We start from the raw sequence: 22,936 nt of genomic DNA on the forward strand, positions 1-22,936 counted from the left end.
CAGTAGGGGGTAGTTGACTTTTGTTTTCGACGTAAAATTCGTAATTTTTGCGTATACTGTAACCTGTGTTACTTTCACTTTTTTGTATTGTTTTTTTTTCAATTGTTTTGTCTGGTTTTGTAATTACAGTAAACGATTTTGAATGACTGGTATACCTTTTTGATGACAATTCAATTCTCTTTTACATTTTGATAATGAAAATTTGATTGAATTATGAGGGTCATTTGTATTGCATAATGTCATAAACACACTGCTAATTTGCTTGTTTCGATTTTTTTCATGTTTCTGAATTATTGAGATTCTTGGTATTTTTTATCACCAAGGAACACTTTAGATGATTCGCCTCGTGTTTTACTGGTCATCAAACTTGAGTTTCTCTTCTCAGAATGGTTGGTATGATACTGAGAGAGTTTTTGATTTGACAATGAACATTTCAATTGAAATGAATTCAAAAGGAAAGTGATGTTGCTTTAAATACAAGGTGTTTAGGGGAAAGTTTTCAGATTTTTTGTATCATTACTGTAGAGAGAGGGAGTGTATCATTCATAATGCAGTGTTCATTACAAAAGATTCTGGTTATAGCTGACTGTGAATTTATCTTCTATATTTCAGAGAATAAATAAACCAATAACAAAAACAAATCAAAACAAATACATCAGAAGACCAACACCTAATCGCATCTTAAATTGTTTATTAATGCCTGTCTTTGCATTCGAATCAGCCATGGCGTGCTTATCAGCCGAAATTACTGCCAACAATCAATTATTCATCCAAGAAGACCAAAAGAAAGCATGGGTGCTGAATGAAGAACTGTATGACCAACGTAAGTATTACACTTTGTCTTCACAGGCTATTTCTAACCTTTTTCATGGAACTAATTATCATCAGGTCATTTCATCGAACCGTGTTTCTGGCAAGGTTTTCGCTTTATATACCCACACTTTTAACTGTATTTTTTCTATTTCTGTTATACGAAAAGCCTAGAGTAATGAAGTCAATGAAGTCTCCTCAAACCTGCTATATTCGAAAGTAGATAAAGGTTTTTGGTAGAAATTAGACTATTAAAAAACGTAAAGGCTATAGTGATGTGTAGTTTGATTGTAGCTCTCTCAGTGTCTTTACTTTTCTTCACTATACTCTACTTGTTGTAGGGTACTTGTTGTCTTTTTCATCACACTTGAACACAGACCGTCTCTCATACGTCATAAATACCGTACTGTATCTTCATTAATACACCACAACTGGTTTTCCTTATCTCAATGACAAGCTGGCAGATAGAGGCCTCTCCTTTAATTCTTTCTTCTTTTTATCTCAAACGTGAACTGATTTTTCTTGCTTCATTTTCGTGTTGTAACAAACCAACCGTGAATTTTAATACCTTTTTTCAAGATGTATGACATCGTTTGGAGTGCACATTTTCCCTTTTTCTTTCCACCTAGTCTTTTATCCATATGGTTATTTAGCATGATTCAACTGCAGACGGAGAGTATAAATTCGCTCAGTTTACTACGAAAAGTTAGTGAAGAGTAGCTAGCAATATAAGGAAGAGCTGGACCAAGTTTCTTTGAATATTTATGGTTATCTATGATTGATTTTCAGTTACGGAATGGGAAAACCAATGAGTTGTAAGTGTTTTGTCTAATGTTGGCTTCGAACTTTTGACAGTTTTAAACTGAACTTGATCTACACAAATCAATATCGATGGTAGCTAACTTTACTTACAATAAATCAATCATATCACGCAGGTCCGGCTTTTGTTTATTGGATAAAATGACCTTTAAAAACACAATTGCACATTCATCGATGACTTCACCCGGTTATTTTGAAGTGCTTGACGGGGGATTGTACTTGAGTTTGACAGGAAGTCAACAGAGTGGCTCATCTGAAAGCATGGCATACTCTCTTGATTCATTATCAAGATTTTGAATACAACGGATTTCTACTCTATCGTCCCTCCCCCTTTTCCAAAATGACGTCTTAACATTCCAAGTCATATTTTTTACTTCAGCTACTTAATTGATTCTACTATGTGTATTATATATATGGCATCGATGAAATTTATTTATAAGCAAAAGTTTTTCATGGCTTCATATCTTGAGATCAGAAACCTCATGCCGATGCAGTATAAGACATTCTCTATATATGTTATAAATGCTGAAGGACTTTTGTCAATACTATGTCTAGTCAATGTTAAATGTCGCCCTCCCGCTTTCCATTTTAATCCTTATTGCTCTAAATGCAGATCCATTACATCGGTCATTTGTATTAAGTTGATCATTTCAAAATAAAATAAAAGCCTTTTGATGATACCTTTAAAAAGTTTTTGTAAAGGTTTGAACCTCTATGTTGTGATTATATGAATCAATGATATCCTCAATTATAAATATCCTTTCTGAATGCCACGCCCGAAGAAGGCGGAGTTTTTAACAGAATTTTATTTTTAGGAGATAAAGAATTCCAGCTATGTCTCATTCTTTGAAGCCTTAACATAGTTTTGTGTCAAATTCAAGATATTAGAAAATTGCTAGGAATGTGTTATTTTATCCATTTTATCTATTATCATGCTTTTACCATCCTCGTGGCAAGTGAATCATCAAAAAATTTATTTTTTTGTAATTTCAGAATAACTTGCTAACTGATTCCTAGACATACTAAATGGACCGTTCGTTTCATTTTAGTACTTAACATTACATCATCGACAAGTGAATGTGTTCATCAAGTCACAAAGCTCGAACTGATGGATACAAAATTAATATTCATGAAACTTTTAGCTGGTCGCCTGGTTATGTAATTTCACTATCTTCGTTCCCAAATAAAAATAAAACGGAAGGAGGAGGAAAACTGTGAAATGTTTTTTTGCTGACGACAGCTTTTTGACGGAAAAACAAGCATGAGCAAGCCTAGGTATCAATGTCAAACGACCTTCACACATATCAATCAACGCCATGAGACATTCGCCAAAAAACAAACAAACTTAAAAAGAAATATAAAAACAAAACGATTTATAAGAAATACTCAGAAAGGTTAAAATATGCTACACTAGTTATAGTATAGATTCACTATAGGCTCTACATCTTCCCACGGTTACCACCCCGGGGACTGGGGATAGTTTTTGTGTATCCATTCAACATCGTTTTTCATATTACAGGGCTATGATGCTAGAGTACCAAAGGATGCTTTTAACTTTTCTTAATCCTTATTCATACGTCCCCTTACATATTCATACGTCCCCTTACATATTCATACGTCCCCTTACAGTTACAAAGCAATGCTAGAGGTATCCATAACCTAACACCTACTTTAATTTCAACAATCACGCTATTCGTTTTTCTCTTTCGGTTTGTTTATATCGAGCAGAATTTGCATAATGAACAAATCTTTGTTTATGTGTAGATGCATAAGTAAGGCAAAGTTTGTGGCTATAAGTAGATTTGACATATATCAATGAATTTTGTCTGGGTCCCGCTTGTAACTAACCTAGAAGGGTCTTAGACACAGATGCATTTGTATGGTTGAGTTTTTGGAATTTCTTTCTCACAGAGAAAAGTCTATTACGTCACAGAAGCTCATAACATTAGTCAATTTCTTAGGTTTTTCTGTGGTGACTATCTGACTTGTTGCGATTGATTTTATTTTACGTTCGAATTCAATTTCAGTACTTAATGTCAGCAAACATAAGAAATACAGATGAAATAACAGAAAAACTGAAAATTGTATTTTAATTAAAATCTGTATCAAGGAAAATATATTCAAGCAGGAACTTTTCAAATTGCGTATTATAAATTGGGGGATGGATCTCTCTATGATGTATCAACTATGTAAGATATTTGATATCCGCTATAATCATTTTGCATATGAGTCCCACCAGTTAGATCTTATGATAGAAAGTTAGCCCTTTAGATTAGTAAATTAAAAAATCTAAAAGTCCTTACCCCCTAATTTCTTCACTTCTAAACCTATTCCTTTATATTTGTATTGTTTTAAACCTATTCCTTTCCTTTCACTTCAGTGCGACGTCAACTGCAAGAGCTCAAAGTGGAAATCTGCAAACAGTGTAAAAAGAATTTCGAACTCGAAAAAGAAGTTAAATTTTTCGATCAAAGAATCGCACTTTTGATCAACCATAAAATAAGTGTAGAGGTAAGGGTCACTTTTCTCTTTCATTTTCCTTTGCTTTTTACTGGTATTATATGATTCTTCCTAAGTCGAATTTAGCTTGATATTGACGGAACTTTTGAATCCTTATCTGAATATCAATCTGAAGGACGATCCCGCTAATAAGCAAGAAAGTCGGCGACCATACCCGGTACGGATGGGAGTCGAAGCTATATCGATCATTATCTACCCAATGGTAGGCAAGGGCGCCACTTTGTCTCCCTTGATTGCTCCACTTGCCTCTAGTCCCTCTCTTTAAATGCTGAGCATCAATCAGAGAGGCATCAAGTACCATTTTGTGATCTTTGGTATGATCCGGCCAGGTAATGAACCCAAAGATTCTCAAAATGGTACTTGATGCCTCTCTACTTGAAACTCAGCAATTAAGAGAAGGATCACGGGTAAGTGGAGAAATCTAGGGAGAAAGAGTGGCGCCTTCTCCTACCTTCGGGTAGATAGCTATCGAAAGAGGAGCCTTTGGGTCGCCTCCGACTGCGGTCACAGACATACTTACAACTATTGAACCCAAGGCATGACAACTTCAGCCGGATGCTCTACCTTTACACTACCCAGCTGGCACACAACGTTGTTTCGACGTTTTTCTAACGTTCACAACGTCCATATAACGTTAGATGAACGTTGAAACAACGTTGTGTGCCAGCTGGGTACGGCTCACCGGCTACCTAAGATTGAGTTAATCATCTTTCTTCTCCTTTATTTTTCAGGAATTTCCAGACAATATCTCATACGGAGAACACAGACTCGATACATTGAAAGATGATATTCAAAAACAGGTACTTGTCTTTCAGTGTCACTCCTCTCGCAGCCGCCCAGGAGAATGGGTGCAAGTTAAGCAGGGTCGAATTTCAAGAAGACATTGCATCAACGCGAATAAAATCGAATTGTCTTGTATTATCACTTTTTTGCAGTGATTGATAAGTAAACTTGACAAAATTCAAACTTCTATGGTTTTGCTTTTCAAATCAGTATAGTGTACGACATTGCGTTTGAAAACCATCGTATTTAGCTCTATTTCTTCTACTTTTCAGTGTTTTGGAAACTTGTTCTTCTTGCTACAAACGGAGCCAAAATACATCGCTAAATTGACGCGTAGTGTGGACACGACAGAAATTGATGAGTTGTTACAAATCGTCATGTTTTCTTTGTATGGCAACCAATACGGTGAACGAGAAGAACACTTGCTCCTCAAAATGTTCGAGGTAGGCGAAAAATTTGCCTGTGTCAGCCCCTATCGCCCACATGCAATTTTTGCTTTTTTAAAAATTATTGCAGTTTGTCTGTGTCGTTTCGCTTGTTTTCTTTCGCAAACAAGAGTTTGGTACAGACTAGCTAAAAGTAAGTTTCACGGGGTGATTTGTGCTCACTAGTGGTCTTCCAGCATATTACTTGCTTTATGTAACGATACTGTTGGTTGAAGAACCTGACGAACTCAGAACCGAACTTGCTTCCATAGACTGTGAAAAATGAGCATGCCAATGTCAATAATAAAGGTATTGAACGTAAACAAGCAACTGCAGTAAAAGCGATTCCTAAAATGTACTGTAGTCTAAGAATCAGCGGGCTCACTATACATTGTCGAGGTAAAATCGCCTTTTAGTTTAGACTGAGGTTAAAAGCTATAATAATAAATAATATCCATCTTTTCTCAGTTGGCATTGAACATGGAATTCGACGAGACTGATGAATTCGGAAGCTTGATGAGACAAAACACAGCAATCTCAAGAATGATGACCACTTATACAAGGTACTTAGACCTTCTTCTGTGAATGATCTTTTTCAATCTCCGTAATAATACCGTCTACATTTTATCCCAGTCTAACAATCAAAGTTCTAAGCCTGCCTAAGAGATGACTACAGTTGACATTATATTCAATAATTATTGAAAGTCATCGTCAACAAGACACTTTCATAAACGGCGCTCTACTATTCGATAAGCTCCTTTATTCAATGAAAATACAATTCGAATACAAATACAATATCGAATTATAATGCATCAAACTGTACTTTTTTTACGCAGGATATAATATTCGTTATCGGACAAAAGATTACTCTTCTAGGCCCTTCTGAATGAGCTCTGGAAAGAAATATATACGTTTGATATTCTGGTGTTTCATTTGATATGATTTACTTTCTTTCTTGATTCTAGACGTGGGCCTGGACAAGAGTATTTAAAAGACACACTACAGGAACTTGTGGAGCAAACGAACTTAACTGGTCTCAGTGAAGATCTCAATCTTGAAGTGAACCCGGTGAAGGTCTATTGCGCTCTACACAGTGTCGTCGATGACGAGAGGTTAGTTTACCATACTTCATATTGGATACTGGTTGTTTATCTTGTTCTCATTGCATTATCTGATTTACAATATCGTACTTTTTCAGTCATTGCGTTTAGGCAATGATAGTAGAATATATTCTTTGATATCATGGCATTGATATTTTGTTAAACAAGGAACGACAGGCAATTCTTTACGGTTGAAGGGTTCTAAATGTCTGGTAACTGTCTGCTTTTGCAGAAGATGATTTTTTGAACGTAATTCAAAAAATATGGCGTCCATCAGTATCGTATATAAAACCTAGGATACACGGGGACGCGGTTGTACTAAACATTTTATATCACGTGATCATTTTTCAGGAATAACGTCACAATGGAGAAAGCATTGAAAGACAAAGATGTTAAGGCCACCATCAACGCTCGCCTAGTCAAACTGGAAAATATCACCAAATATTTCTTCGATGCTATTATCCAATCGTTGAACAGTGTACCTTATGGCATTCGGTGGTTGTGCAAAGCTATCTACCAACTCTGCCAGGTATGTACTGATTAGTCTAATCACCGTGGTTGCGAAGAAAGGGGTGGGCAAATGGCTATTGATTGATATCTCTGTCGTCGTGTCAAGTCAATAGACTCGTCTTGGAAAAGATTGTTAATTTTGGTCTCAAGTGTGATAATTTTTATTCAAAATAAAGCATTTCTTTGGCTAAGCTATCAATGGCATAATTATCAAGCTTGTTTTTTCTTCTTTCTTTACAGGAGAAATTTCCTCACGTTTCAATTGAAAATATTACAGGGCTGATTGGCGGGTTCTTCTTACTACGTTTCATCAATCCCGCGATTGTTTTCCCGCATAGTGAGTATAATATCCCTCTTCTACTATCTGTTTATATTGTTTGCACTAATATATAAATGAAAATCTTCAAAACCATCTCTCATTGAAGATGTCAGGCCTTCAAGCCCTTCATGCGTTTTCATGCCCTTTTAGTGCCCGGTTATTGGCCACCAACACGGACGCTGCCCTGCCTTTCTAAAATATGGCCTGGATGTTGTGTGTTCCGTGGCTTACGATAGGTCTTAAACGATTTTTCTCCTAACTTTCTTTTCTAGATTACATGCTTCTGAATTCTCAACCTCGATCACAAATGCGAAGAAACTTTGTGTTAATCGCAAAACTCTTACAAGCTATCAGCAACAAAGGAGCTTCACAAATTCTGAAAGAAGTCTACATGAAACCTTTGGAAGCTTTTGTTGAATCGAGACAACAAATTTTGCAAGATTTTCTCATGAAGTTGTGCAATGTGGACGACTTCCATTCCAACCTCGAGGTACCTTTTTCATATTTTTGACTTTAAATCCTTTTTTAAGAAAATATTGTATTTGTCTACAGTATGGGAATCAAAGAAAGGATTATTTTTTAAATTCCGTGTTTCTCTTTGTCATTTGAAATCATGGATCTGCTATTAACCTAAACCCTTAGTCAACCGTAATGACGATTCTCCCTTCCTTTCAACAGATGGAGCAGTATCTATCACTACCGAAAGATATGAACATTCGAATCACGTTAAAAGAGATGTATCGCCTTCACGATCTCCTCTGCAAATACCAAGATTTCCTGGTAAGTTGCCCGATAAAATCTTTCCCGGTTATTTCACGACTTAGTGTCAATTTCGAAACGTTAGCTTTTGACGTTTGCAGGTCTTTGGTTTGTAGGTCGGCTTTTGTCTCAAAACATCAAATTTGCAATCAAACTAGAACAACCAGATAATATTTACGCGATTGGCGGAGTTTTTCGAAAATTTGAAAAAAGAAAAAAGCACTTCTAGGATCAAAAAGATCATTTTGCGCACAGTAAGTAACCCTATGTTTCCACATTTTTCAGACGGTCGAAGATAACGAAAAATTGACTGTTCTGCTTCTCGAACTTGGTGATCCAAGCGCCAAATATCGTGACCAACAGGTTGAGAATGTGAGTGTTGACATCAATTTGTTGAGCCGTTGGGATGTCTCTTCCAACCTCAAGAATGACATGATCAATGATTATGAACGCACTTCCGAACGTGGTATCAAAGCTTTAAGGAAACGTTGTCAAAATTTATTGACAAGGCTACTGACTACGGTAAGGCAGTTTGAGTTTTTATAAGACATTTCTTAGCTTTTAAAGTGTGTGTTAATTTCGCTCCTGAATTGACCTATCATGCTTCGTATTCTTTTCGGTCTGGCACTTATCTCCTATGAACGATTGTGTTTGAAATTGAAAATGAAAGTTTTTTCCATGCTTTCAGTGCATGAATTAGTTTCGAATTATATTTTGCTTTGATTCCATGTATTTCACACGAAAAATTATCAAATAAAGTCCTGAAATGCCTCATGAATTATAAATCAAACATTATAGTTTTGCTTGAATTTCTCTTAAAGTCCAGATTTTTGTATACTTGATTTTTTTCTCATCTCGAAACTCTTGTATCAACTTTTCGGTCATTCTCTTTAGGCTCCATACTTAATGCAAGAGTTGACGTTGAAAAATGTCTTTGCGCATGCGTACAAGACAGGTGATGACGAGATCGAACGTATTACACAACTCGTGAAATCACATCTCGATTCGCTCAAAGAATCTGACCCCAACTACAAAGAAGAAGAATTTTACGTGCACGTCAAAGATGTAAGATTCGCTTTCATGAGATAATTAACTACTTTCAACAAAATTTTGTGTAAGAGAAAGTTTATGAGCTTTCACGCGTCAACCGAATTTTCCGTATCAAATGATATAATTGACTTTCTCTAATTCGATCATCAAGTGACCAAAAATTTTATTCGAATTAGAGAAAGATTTAAATTACAGGAGTAATTCAAACCACTTCAGCTTAGGGGACAAATATTTTAGTTGTGTTTTAGTTGGATGTAATTGTTCTAGGAAGCTCTCAAGATATCGACGTTGATAATCGTGAAATAGTTAAAGTATAGTGTGCCGACCATGTGGAAGCTGCCTACACTTATTTCATAAAACCTCTTTTTTGAAAGAACGCGTGCTTCTCAGCTGTCCCATTGGCGCTTGAAAGATTAAATCCCGAATTTCCGATTAATAAAGTATAATCCGTTATAATCCTATTTGATTTGGTTGATCCTGAGTTAAGCAATCTCTTAATTTCAAACACGCTATTTATAACTTTCGTGCCTGATTCTTACATTATGTCATCAAAATGACGTAATCTTTCTGTCGTTCTTAAGGCCTGTTTCCATCGATCGCGCGAGCGTGCACGGTAGGGCAAAATTTCCTAAAATAGCCCATTGACGTCACGAATGAAATTTTCTTGTACACAAAAAGTGTACGCTCTTGTACGCTTTTGTGCTCTTTTCTACGCTGAAAATTTTCAACTTTTTTGAGCGTACAGGAGCGCACATCTCAATTAATAATTTTTCAACCAATCAAGAAAGAGAAAAACTGCTGAGTAAACAAAAAAATGTAAACATACAGATTGTGTATGTTTTTGATGGAAATCAAACATTGATCGCGCGGAGTGTGCGGCTAAATCTATTTTAAGAATTTTGGCCTAGCGTGCACGCTCGCGCGATCGATGGAAACAGGCCTTTAGTTAGTTTTGTGCCCGTCTACTCCGACTCCAATTATTGCAGATACCTTATCGGGGAAAATTTTCGTCGGGGAAAAATATTCGTCACTTGCTGGTAGTTGGTAAACGCATTAAGGCCGGGGAAAATTTTCGTCGGGGAAAAATATTCGTCACTTGGCCAAAATTTCGTCACTTTTCCCCGACGAAGTTTTCCCCGATAAGGTATCCGAATCTAGTGAGCTCTGGGTAGTTTTAACTTTCTCCAGTCTCTTTAACTCGAACCTCTTTAACTCTGATGTCTCCTTAACTCGAACAAGTTTTATGGTCCCTTCAGTTAGCATTGCCTTATAAACCTTACTCCATAACTCAAAACTTCCTTAACGCGGACAGTGTTCCCCGTACGTGTTCGAGTTATGGAGAATCTACTATATCATTCAAAGCGCTAGCTATGAAATAAAGACCCTTTGATAATAAAGTATTTGTATTATCTTTTAGAGTGTTTCGAAACAAGAAATCCATTATGATAAAATGAGCAAAGAACTGAAAAGTTTGAAGAACGTTCAAGAGGTTGGTAAATCATTGATTGATTGATTGATTGATTGATTGATTGATTGATTGATTGATTGATTGATTGATTGATTGATTGATTGATTGATTGATTGATTGATTGATTGATTGATTGATTGATTGATTGATTGATTGATCATTTTCATTGGATATTGATTGGTCTATTGTGTATTGAAACCTAATTATATCTTTCTTTTTTAGACACTCATCTGGCACGGAGAGTTCTTGAGTCAACAGCTAGATGCATACAAAGGTTAGAACCTTAAACCATCTTTAAAAAACTCTTCTCTGAGGTCATGATATAGGCTGTAAAATGAAATCAGTGTGGTGGGAAACGTTTTTCTTTGTGGGGTCCCAACAAGCACTCGGCTATAATGAAATCTAAGCCAATTAGACAATAGTAGGCGCCCAAGTAATTCCATCCCAGGTTAATTAGCCTTAAAAAGAAGAAGTGATTTCTATTCAGTTTCAATTATAACCCATCGTTTAAGTTAATTAAGTAATCATATAGGACGTCCTGCTGCGAATTCGATTAAACCATTTTGATGTGATTGTGCGCGTCCGTCTTTTCTATAAGAATATTAGAGATAACCCCTTTTGAACCATATGAAGGCTAGCTTGACTTTGACTTTCATTTTGTTTTTGTCTTTTAGAATATTTACAGGATGCAAGAAATAAGGCAGCTGTCAGAGTAAGTTTGCTTTTAACATTTTTTTCCCCCAAAGCTCTCTAAAGCAAGGAGATTTCAAAACATTCCATATTCAAAGTCTGTATAGGAAACTTTTTCATGAAAAGTAAGGAACAAACTTTGCCTGATAATTTTTATTTTTACCTACCTGCCTGCTTTTTAGAACCTCCATTGGTGCACAATTTTAATTCTTCTCTACGCTAAAAGTGTCCGATGGAAACTGTTTACGTTGGGAACATATTAAGAAGGAATGTTATTCTTCGATTTATAGGAAGGCAGAGCATCTCCAGGAAAAATGACCAAACAAAATTCAGGACCATACAAATTCTCATACACTGCTCTTGAAAAAGAGGGAGTCATCTTTGAATGCAAATCCATTAGCTATAAGAAGTAAGTGTTTATACCAATAGACCTGGGGCAAGGAGGATTAGTCTCTTGAACAGCTGGGGTTTACATTGTGAGCGCACCCTGAAAGAAAAATTTTAAAATTTACCAACTTGAGATATTTGATTTATGTCAAGATTAATTGTGTATGGTTGATATGACCAAATACTTATCTTCATGTTTTCTTTCCTTCCAGAAAACAAAATATTGCATTTACAGTCTTCTGCAAGGAACCTGGAATCTACACTATTCAATTGCATTATAAAAGTGAGTAATGCAGCGTATTGTTGAACGTTTTGTTTTGTTTTGCATTTTCACTGCACAAAGACATTTTATCGTTCTAATTTTTTTTTAAAGATCCGAATTTTTCATTACACAGTTTTCTTTTTCTTTTTCCTATAGTACCTCTTCCTGGCCAACAGACCCTAATGGAGTTGGATTTGCACCTGGAAGATTTGTTGAACCTCCAACATTTTGATGACCCTGTAAGTAACGTTTGTTTTCTCCAACTTTCCCGCCTGTTAAATTAGATATATAGATACCTCAGAGCTTCAAATAGCGATTGGATACCGGACATTTTCAGACTCAAATTGCTCCCTTTCCGACTTAAAAATCATAATTATCTAGCCAAAGCAACCCTGATTGGACATTTTGTCTGACCCACTTGAAATCGTTATTTCGAGCCATGAACCTTTTATTTTCATAACGGCTATTTCACCTTGCATTGCCAACAAATAGTGGTTAAAAGTACTTAATGTGGTTAAAGAATAGCGTCCTTTAGCGGAAATAAGCTGTAAACATATTAGCCTAATTTGAAATTGATTTATTTGGATCTAACAAATACATTATTCACTGGCCGCGCGTTTTCAAAGGCGGCCGCCGACTTTCCGTTTCCGCCGCGAGGTCAAACCTTTGAAATGACTTGTTTATTTTTATTGCCTTCATAATGTTACCGTTGTACTATTCGCCCATTTTTGAAATACCTGTAATTCCTTTGAAACTCTTGATATGTATGGTGTAAAGAATAATGTAATCATGATTCTACTCGAATTTCACTGTGATGGAATCAAAGCTTAATCTCTGTCGCCATCGATGAAGATGAGATACTTTCAAAATTTTAGCTTTTCTTTTCTTTTTGCTGATATTACCAACATTAATTATCACGATTTAAAGTCTATCTGAAGCCTCTCAAAATCACTTTAGGTTATTCTAATGAATAATAATGACATTCTAACCACTTTCTCTTACAGGTTTACAACATCAATGAATACGTTGTACTGGATGTCCGACGCACCTTATCTTTCCTGCATAAATATTTCGGGCCCAAGAAATTATGACTAACCGCCGGGGGATTCAACACACAGCTTAGAACTTTACGACGGTCATTCCGTTCCAAAAGTCACCGCGATTCTGTCGGTTGATGGGACGGGAAATGGTAGCCGAGCTGTGTTGTTGGATATTGTTGAATCCTTGGAAGAGGATTATGGGATATCATTATTTGGTGAAATACCCCCAGAATGCACTACGATCTCGCATAATGGTCACAATGTGATTAAAGAAGAACTTTCACCTAGGCACCAAAGAATTCGATTCAAACTGATTCAAATGGTTTCAGGCTAGCCTCTGGTAGGTTGAGCTATATGGGCTTTGCGTCAAACGTGGCTTTAATTTTGTGGGTCACTTGCCGCTATTGAAGGGGAGGGTTTCTATAAGAAATCGTGCAACCCTTTTTTATTTATGCTGAACATTATTATGGACCAAATGAGCAGCTTGAGGACGCGTCGCAGACGAGGTCCATAAACGGGTGCCTTTATGTTGGTATTTCTGATGTTTTGTTCTGATGAAATATTTCATAGCATTAGATTATAATGGCCATTTTATATGCTATTAATTAGAGTTATTATACAGTAATAAATATCATTCGAAATTACTCCTGGACCTTATTATAGATTTTATTTATCTTATGTTTACTACGTTTCAAAGTTTTTTAAGAAATTTGTTTTTGTAGGGTCCAAATTTCCGCCTCTTAGTTTTGTACAAAGGAAGCCTGCATTTTTTAGAATTTTATTATTATGAGAATTAGCGTAGGATTCAAAAATACCCCCTTCTCACAGACCCGGTGAGATTTTTTCAGCCAGTGGGGGTAAAAATAGCGGACCAAAACTCAATGGGGATTGATATTCCCATTTTGCTCATGACTGGCGATTTGAATTCCTTTGTTTTTGAGCAAGAAAATTCAGTGTGGAGGGAAAGAATAGCACAATAATTTGCAATGAGGATTGGTTTATCTGATTATTTTCAGCGGGGACGATATTTTGGTCAATTTTTCCAGTGGGAAGGGTTCCCAGTGGGGCTGTGAGAAGGGGATATTCAAAAGAGTTTACATTGTTTACTAAACAATGCTACACAACTATTCACTATAATTTCGAAGAGAAATCGAGATGATTTCTAGTCTAGCAATGTATTTCTTACATTTTTTGCCCTTATAAAGAGCAGTCTCTCATCGATATTATCGATTAATTCTAACGACTCTGATAGACCTTGATACCTCACCCAGGGTAAATTTTTTATTCTTTATAATATACATACATAGCAAAGTATACATATTTTTCTTTTTCTATACTTCCTCTTATAAATAAGAACAATTTTTTATGAAATTATTTCTTCATACATCATACGATTTTGATTTTTCGTCTTTTGATATCTGTTTCTAATTGCAAGTTTTCTTCGTTTCTGCACTAATCGAGAAAAGTACTTACATGCTGGTAAAGTTGGCTTTCCCTTATTCAAATTCGAACATTTAACTCTCCCTAATTCGAACTCGAAATTTTATTGAACTGTCATCTCTTTTCTTCTCCCTCTGAAAACGTGGATTTTTTTTAATATACAGTAGCATTTTTTTCTGCAGTGACGAAAATTTTACGGATTTATCACTGCCATTGTAAATACGATACGACAAGTTGTTCATATTATTATTAAAACATATTTTTTTCATGTCCCTTTTTCATAGTTTTAGTTTTTGTTTGATCAGAAATATTTTTAATGAAATTTAGTAAATTTTTGATTTGTTGTCTCCTGGATTTACACATTTTTTATTGAAATGTCAAAAATTTCCACATTTCTTGAATTAAGCATAGCACCTATCCTGGATGGCCGGGGGTACGGGCAAAAAGGGGTACGAGGATGTGCGTCAAGGTACCTTTTTTCAACTCCGCGAGTCCCAGGTAGGGTCGCAAAAATACCAAAATAGAAAAATCAGTTCCTCGTAGGGTACCTTTTTGGGGGAATTTGGAAAAATATGGAAGATTTTATAATTTTAGTCTCATTCAGGGTCGTAGAATTCATTTTTTGAACTTCAGCACACACCCCCTCGGTCGGTAAGAGTAGTGCCCCCCTCCAGCTATTTATTAAAGAGAAAGTTTAAATTTAGCCAGCCCCCTCCCCCTGTAGATATGGGCTAGAGCTATGTTAGATAATATTACTTGATACCCAGCGATATCAGAATCGAAAATCGTCGAACTAATATGAGCACCTTAAACTCTTTTGGATTCTTTAATTACAATTAGAATCTTAGATTCACATTTCCGCACTTTTCTAGCGGATAAAGACCAGGACTTCGGGTATAGTTGAAAAATAAGCTTCGGAAAGTTAGGCAGTTTTGTGAATTAACACAAATTTTCCGTACCTTTAGAAACAAACCCTTTCCAATTTCATAGAAAAATAGCAGAAACGATTCCAGAAAAGTGACAAGAATCTTATGCGGAAATGGGAATCTTATCAAGAAAGGCCATTGCTCAGGTAAGTTATGGAATGTCTCAAAAACCTGAATTTTTGAAGACCATTAGCCGGCAGAAAATGAGCAAACTTTCGCGAAAAACTTGTTTTTTTCAAATATCTCCAGTTTGGCTAATGGTAGAAACATGAAATTTGGACCAACGTTGAATATCATTAAAAGGATCATTTTGCAAAAAAACTTTTCCAAATTTTGCTGTCGTCAGCAGAAATCAGAAAAATACGCAATTCGGCAAATAAGTGCTGATGTCAGCAAAATTTCAAAAAATTATTTTTGCAAAATGATCCTTTTAATGATGTGCAACTTCAGTCCAAATTTCATGTTTCTATCTTTAGCCAAACCGGAGTTATTTAATTTTTGCTGACGTCAGCATTTTTTGGTTTTTGCGGTTTTTCGTGAAAATAAGACCGTAATCAATTATCAGCGAAACTTCATCATGGTATCCTTCGTAGCAAATCATTGGTTTCCTCATTTTCTGCCGGCTAATAGCCTTCAAAAATTATGGTAATTTTCAGACTTCTGAGACATGTCATAACTTACCTGAGTGCAGTTATATGCCGAAGACTCAAAATTAGCTTTAGGTTTAGGCCAGCATGATGGTTGGGCGAAACGCGCAAATTTTTTTTGGATTTTATATCCTCCTTTGGCTAAAACAGCCTCTCTCTAAACGTCAATTTTGAATAATAATATGGAATCTGTTTAAAAAGTTTGCTCAAAAGCATGTGAACACTTCATTTTTTTGAGAATTTTTCTGCACGCATTTTTTTTTGTATATTAAAAAGCTATACACCGTTGGAAAGATATTTCCCAGGCAAAGAGAATGATCTTAAAGGAAAAATATTGTTTTTAAAGTTGAAAAAACGGGGAAAAAAATCACGACATCAGACTTTTTATTTAGAATATTTGAACCTAGATGATTTATAACCTGTATTCAGATTTTTCATGTCTGCTTTGTTGGATAAAAAGGCACAGCCCTTTGAAAAGTAGGCATAAAACGTCCCAAAATGACTAAATTTAGCAAAAATGACCTATGACCAAACCAACAAGCTGGATGCTGAATGGACCTGCCTGATGATGAAAGTTGGATAGAAATAAGTGCAGAAAAATGTGCAACTACAGCTCGCGAGAGATACAAGAAAATATCCCCTTCTCACAGACCCGGTATACTAGGTTAGGATAAATAACGGACTGAAACTCGATGGGGATTGATATTCCCATATTTTCTATGGCTGGGGGTTTCAATTCTTTTGTTTAAAAGTCAGAAAATTCAGTGGGGATGGAAAAAGTAGCATAATTGCCCCCGCAACGAGCGTAGCGAGTGAGGAGGCCTTCATAGCTTCACGCAAGGATATTGGACAGGAATCTCGAATTTTTGCGCGCGCGTTTGTTCGTATTGTATGTTCCGGCCAATTAAGTGTTCCGCAGAAATATGGCGGTAAATTATACAGCGGTAAATGTTATCACATTTTCATATTACGTTATATGCTATTACCATTATTATATATTGCATTTCATTAGTTTTGATTTAGGATTGAAAAGCTGAAGCGAGTGTTATAAATGCAAATTATAGAAAAAGTATATAATTACACCATAACAAGGATTACAATATTACTTTTGCAAATCAAAACAAACAAATGGCAGACTGGTTATGATGATGAGCTGATTCGATTCATTGAATGTAAAAAGTGTTTGTATGTCTAATTTTGTTTCTGTCTTTAAAACGATAAATACCTGTAATTTAGTCAAAGTTCTTTCAGCAATGATTCAATTCTTTTTCGGGAATCTTTAAAGAAATTTGCTCAAGTTTTCAAATGTACATTTTGGTGTATTTTGTTCAAACTTATCAAACTGTAATTTATCTTGTCTGTTATTTTATTAATAACTACTTTATTGTTTATAGAGCTTCTTAAGCTTTAAAGACCATTATATGTCGTAACTCGGAATATCTTTCTTAACTTGGTAAAACAGATACGGCAAACAAAAAGTAGAATGTAGCAATGAATCCAAAATTGAATGTGAATCGATGTAAACAAACTTTTTTTTGTCTTCAAAAGATTTACCTCACTAGAGTGTTTTAACTTTGTTCAGTGTGGTAAATCTATTTGGAAAACCTGAAAAAAGTTTGTATAGGCGCATACATTCAACTTTTTCAGTTGTGATAGCCTACGTAATAACTTGCGCTCCAGTAGTTTGGTGAAATAGCTCCAATTCTGGCTTTCCAAGTTAGGAGGGACCTTCCCGAAGGCATTAACGGTGGTTAGGAGGCCACACGACAGTCATACAGAACGGTAAAACAAGATACCGTCAAGTACAAAAAAAATAGCATATGAACCAAATGAAGTGAATCGATGTAACAACTTTTTTTTTGGTCTTAAAATAGATTTACCTCACTTAGAGTGTTTTCACTGTTTGTTCAGTGTGGTAAATCTATTTGGAAAACCTGAAAAAAAGTTTGTATAGGCGCATACATTCAACTTTCAGTTGTGATGCCTAGTAATACTTGCGCCCAAGTTTTGGTGAAATAGCTCCAATTCGGCTCCAGTTAGGGGGCCTTCCCAAGGATTTAACGGGGTTAGACTAGGCAACACAGACCAGTCATACAGAAACACCATAAAGTGAAGTATATAGTATAACTCAAAAAGTCTAGCTTCCTGAAGGCACGTCTCTTCATTGTCTGCGCTGCGATCATCTTAATGGATTCAATCAGCTTTTAGTTTGGAGAAAAGATTGCATCATGAAAAATACTATGCACTTTAAAAAAAGGCGTATTTCAACTTTTCTCGACTGTACGTCTGAATGACCACAATGGCATTCTTTATTTTTCTTTTGACCAACAACATAAAAGATTTTGCTTGAGAGTACAATCAAACGTAGGCGAGTGGAAGTCCGGGCCTTAGCTAGGATTGGTTTCTATTTCGCCCTATTTAAGATGGCGCAGAACTTTTTGATAAATTTTATCCGCATATCCTCTTGACTATTGTTATTAGGCAAGTAGCAATAGAGAATCAATCAATCATCAATCATATTAAATCAATCAAATCAAATCAATTAAAATATTCTGATTATTTTTATGTTTCAATCTTTAAAAGCATTAAACGCTTTATCTCGTCACCTGTCCGACAAGCTCGTTTCTTGAACCGTCTTACATTAAACTTATTCCATGTAAATTGGAAGTTTGTTTTGCTACCATGTACAAACACTCTCAGGAAGATACTCTCGGGTATCTAATAAACGTACATGTCGGTTATTAATTTTAACAAAAATTTTCCTCAATTTCAAGTGCCTACTTTGTTTCTCTATGAAAATATCCATCTTTGACTTTTGAGGTTTGTTCTACTCGTCAAAAAAGCAAATACCAATATTTACCCCTAACCTCATAAAAAGATCCTTCAATTAGGTTGCATGCCTCCATTTTCGACCCTGTACGTTATCGCTACTGTAGTTTATTAGGTACTCGAGTAGTCTAATTACTCTGATATGGTTTCCACATGATAGCAAAAATGAATGTCAATTTAAGTGGAATAAACTTTAGCTTGCAAAACATAAGAGTCATTTCTTTTTAATTAGATTTTTTCATGTCTTCGTCGAAACCTTAATTATAACTAGGCCATCGTTTTTATTTATTTAGATGGAGTGTTATTGTTATTATTTTCAGGAAAAAAGAAAATCTTTTATTTCTTCGTTTAACCGTGTAGTTACTTACTATTTTTTTGTCCCCATGCATTTCTTATAATCTTGCAATTGACATTGTTATGATTATACAATTTATTATAGAATTCTTTAAATATTATATTGCTGCGGTGGCATGTTAGTGTAAGCTATGTACTAGTATTTTGCAATGAGGATTGGTTTATTTGATTGTTTTCAATGGGGGGATAAATTGGAGGATAATTTTCTACCGGGGACGATATTTTCGACAAATTTTCCGTTGGATCTGTGAGAAGGGGGTGTTAAAAACTATTTTCCCGGTAAAAATCAGTTTTATTGACAATCGAATCATGCTTGATCGTGGGTATTGTTATCAATAATGTTTTTGTGTGAAAAGACAAGCTAATGTAATATAATAAGGATAATCTACCTTAAGGGAACTTATTTTGGCGGGCAGCAAATATCCTAAATTTTTTAATTTTGGCGGGAACTTATTTTGGTGAGGGAGCAAAATATTTAATTTAATTTTGGCGAATTTCGTCTAAATTCGCCAAATCCGCCAAAATAAGTTCCCTTGGTATGAAAAATCTGCAAAATCAGCGAGTTCCGGTATTTTTGGAGGAAAAAAAATTCTTACTAAAAAATCGAACTTCAGTTAGGTCTCGGGCTCTGTCACCTTTTGGACATTGCTACTTTGCATCTTTGTGCCAAAAATCAGAAAAAAACTAATGAGCCAATCCCGAGAAAAGCTCGTAACACAGACGGACGAAATTTTGGTGGATAGAATGCGACTTATTTTATCGATTCGAGAAATCTTATTGCCCCCGCAGGAGCGCAGCGACGAGGAGGCACTTATAGTTTCACGCATAGATATTGGACTGGAATCTCGAATTTTTGCGTTTTTTGTTTTGTTTTGTTTTGTCGCGCAAGCCTACCCGTAGTTAGTCTCTTCCGTAAATGTTCGGTTTTTTTTCAGGGACGGCAGTTGCTAGCCTAAAAACTTTTTCTTTATAATAGCAGGCGCCGCGGGCATTTTACTCAGCTTTCGACAGTAGATTCTATTCCGCTTGTAGAATTTTGCCCGATTGGTCAACATGCAGGAAATGGAATGGAGAAGTTTCTGGAAGTTTTTTTTAAATTCAAGCTCTCTCTTCCTGCAGTCAAAATTTTTGTATGCATTTACTTTTGACTTTCGGATTAAACAAGATGTATACATATACCAATCAGTGAATTTGCTGACAGTCAAATTACAATCTGTCTCCTGTATTAGACATTCAGGAGATTGATTCATTTTTCGATCCAAACAGTTTGTCCCCAATAGCAATAATAATGAACAATGATTAAAATGATAATAGTAGAACAATGATTGAATATGGACAAAAGTGATTATTATATTGTGGTTGTGGTTGAATTGGCAACGAAATTCCACTGTAACTAAATTTATTCGACAATCGTCATTCAACATACTCTACTCTCAACAAGAATGCTTAAAAATCCTGTGTTATGGTATACTTCTCGACAGTAAGTATAAATATTTTTTTCTTTCTGTACTTTTATATAAGACTTGGTTTTTTTAATCTTTTATGTTTAACACAGGTCTGTGTTCTTGTTGATACTTACCAGGCACTATTTGGGAAATTATTATCAAAGATTGAAAGAAACTTTTGGTGAACTATTTTTGAGGAAATTTCAGTACACTCACCATATCATCTAATTTCATGTTTCTTATTTTCCCTTTAAGCTTTTTATGAATGAGGATTCGTTTACCTTGACAACGCAATATTACCTCGTTACTGCTACTATTACCACGTTACGTCATGATTTTCCATCCTTCTACGCGATGTTGCTGTTACAACAGCAAGATAACTGGCATATCTTTTTAATGTAAACAATTTTGTCCGTGAGATCCCTTATCATGCCGTTGGAAAAAGTCCTGAATGTACGCTATTTCCTGTTAATACCTGCTTCCTGCTCATCAATATTGCCTCGTTACTAATACTATTACCACGTTACGTCCTATCATCTTCCATCCTTTACACAACGCTGTTACAGCTTCTAGATTACTGGTAAATCCATTTATTGTAAACAATTTTGGATCACGATATCCTTTGTTAAACAGTTGGAAAAACTCCTAAGTACCGTGAGATTGGGTAACTTGCATCATTGGAGGCTAACTTGCATAGCCCTCAAATGAATGACCTGGCTGGTCATTAAAATACAAAGTTAAATCAAAACAAAAATGGTAGAGTAGAGCTGCGAGCAGAGCTGCGTAGTTGTATTTTAATGACCAGCCAGGTCATTCATTCGAGGGATATGCATGTTAGCCTCCACTGATGCAAGTTACCCAATTTCACGGTACGTTGTTACCTGTCAATTTTTGGTTCCTGCTTGTTATGTTTCTGGCTCATAGCATTTCTTATGCTGTTTGGTTCTACTATGTTTCATTTATACCTATTTCAAATTGGTTGAAATAAATATAGTTGCATGTCTTTTGTCTGGTTTAGTATACACAAAAACACAAAAACAAAAAACAAATCTGTAACTGTCTGTAATTGATTCTACCTGGACACTTTTCCTAATGAATGTTTTAAGATTCGTATTTTATTCTTTGTAAAAAGTAATTCATATTTTTAGAAAAAAAATGTTTCATTTATGTTAGCTTATTCATTGATATCTCAAAGAAAATGCTGAGAAGAATCATTCTACCTATTCCAAATCATTTCCAAACTTTTGCTATAAAGCATTAAAAAGCCTTAATTAGCATTAATTAGTTTTACAAGCATTTGTATTAATTAGCGGGTGGCAGTTAGTGAAAGCTATGGCTAGTTATAGGCCCTATTAAAGGCTTTGGGACAAGAGAAATTATTTTCGCGTTGGTGCAATGCAACATGTTCTATCCCACCAACACAAGAAAAAAGTGCGTGTCCCATGGTTTCTTTTTGTTTCATGGGACAAAAAGTGAGGGAAATACCCAAAAGACACGCTGATTTTGTCCGTCCCAGGGACAAAATTGAGATTTTACTTTAATTGGTTGAAAGAAAATGTGTTGAAAATACAAGAAAGCGTTTAAGGTTTGTGGGATGGTGCATGTTGCATTGCATCTATGGCGCGCCAAAGCGGAAATAAATACTATCTTTCATTTCGCGACACTATCTTTCATTTCGCGGCACTATCTTTCATTTGGCGGCACTATCTTTCATTTGGCGGCACTATCTTTCATTTCGCGACACTATCTTTCAGTTCGCGACACTATCTTTCAGTTCGCGACACTATCTTTCAGTTCGCGACACTATTTTCCCAAAAAAAACATTATCTTAATTGAAACAATACTATCTTTTTCACAAGATACTATCTTTATTATGAAAGCCGAGAAGTGCCATCGAGAAAAAAATATTTAATTTTAGAAAAAAAATATTTAATTTTAGTAAGAAAAATTAAATTTAGAAAAAATATCAATTTAGAGAAAAAATTAAGTTCACTTCAGAAAAAACTGTTTTTAGAAAAAAGTTTTTTTTGGGAGAGCCTGATTCCGTGCATGCTTACACCAAAAGTCCACCGTCTGAAAAAAAAATTAAAAAAGAAAAACTTTTTGGCCTGATTCCTCCCGGGCCACACACTTACTTACAACTTTCGTTTTCATACTTCCTGGATTTGTTTTTGGATTTGACTTTTGTTCAGACCAGATTATTTTTTTGCACATCACATAGATGTCAATCCACAAACAATTCAAGTTGACAGAACCGATATTATGCTCAATATTTAATACCTTTTATTTATTGGGGAAAAAATGTCGAAGTTTTATTTCGTCAGGGAAAAAAATCGTCACCTAGAGGTATTTT

At 35.4% G+C, this 22,936-nt stretch overlaps 1 protein-coding gene and 1 long non-coding RNA gene across 4 annotated transcripts; both read left to right on the forward strand.

The window, feature by feature from the left end:
• Positions 1 to 615: 615 nt before the first annotated feature.
• On the forward strand, positions 616 to 13,591 carry LOC136807380 (uncharacterized). Of its 3 annotated transcripts, none has more exons than XM_067063958.1 (19): positions 616 to 823; positions 4,010 to 4,140; positions 4,881 to 4,949; positions 5,205 to 5,375; positions 5,826 to 5,920; positions 6,323 to 6,469; positions 6,809 to 6,986; positions 7,208 to 7,304; positions 7,559 to 7,776; positions 7,965 to 8,066; positions 8,331 to 8,567; positions 8,940 to 9,110; positions 10,513 to 10,584; positions 10,786 to 10,837; positions 11,238 to 11,275; positions 11,544 to 11,662; positions 11,853 to 11,923; positions 12,059 to 12,141; positions 12,907 to 13,580. In XM_067063958.1, the coding sequence occupies exons 1-19, from the start codon at positions 697 to 699 to the stop codon at positions 12,991 to 12,993; spliced, it is 2,265 nt and encodes a 754-aa protein (XP_066920059.1). In that variant the 5' UTR covers positions 616 to 696; the 3' UTR covers positions 12,994 to 13,580. The 3 variants fall into 3 exon arrangements, with proteins under 3 accessions (XP_066920059.1, XP_066920061.1, XP_066920060.1); XM_067063959.1 differs by lacking the exon at positions 616 to 823 and adding an exon at positions 3,744 to 3,818 and having other exon boundaries at positions 12,907 to 13,591; XM_067063960.1 differs by lacking the exon at positions 8,940 to 9,110 and having other exon boundaries at positions 12,907 to 13,087.
• Positions 13,592 to 20,505: 6,914 nt separating this feature from the next.
• Positions 20,506 to 21,794, forward strand: LOC136807381 (uncharacterized). The gene is made up of 2 exons (XR_010846671.1): positions 20,506 to 20,618; positions 20,839 to 21,794. It is a non-coding gene; the product is annotated as an uncharacterized lncRNA (long non-coding RNA).
• Positions 21,795 to 22,936: the final 1,142 nt, after the last annotated feature.

Source organism: Clytia hemisphaerica, unplaced genomic scaffold (genome assembly GCF_902728285.1).
Source record: "Clytia hemisphaerica strain Z4C2 unplaced genomic scaffold, Clytia hemisphaerica genome assembly, whole genome shotgun sequence".
Lineage (NCBI taxonomy): Eukaryota > Metazoa > Cnidaria > Hydrozoa > Leptothecata > Clytiidae > Clytia > Clytia hemisphaerica.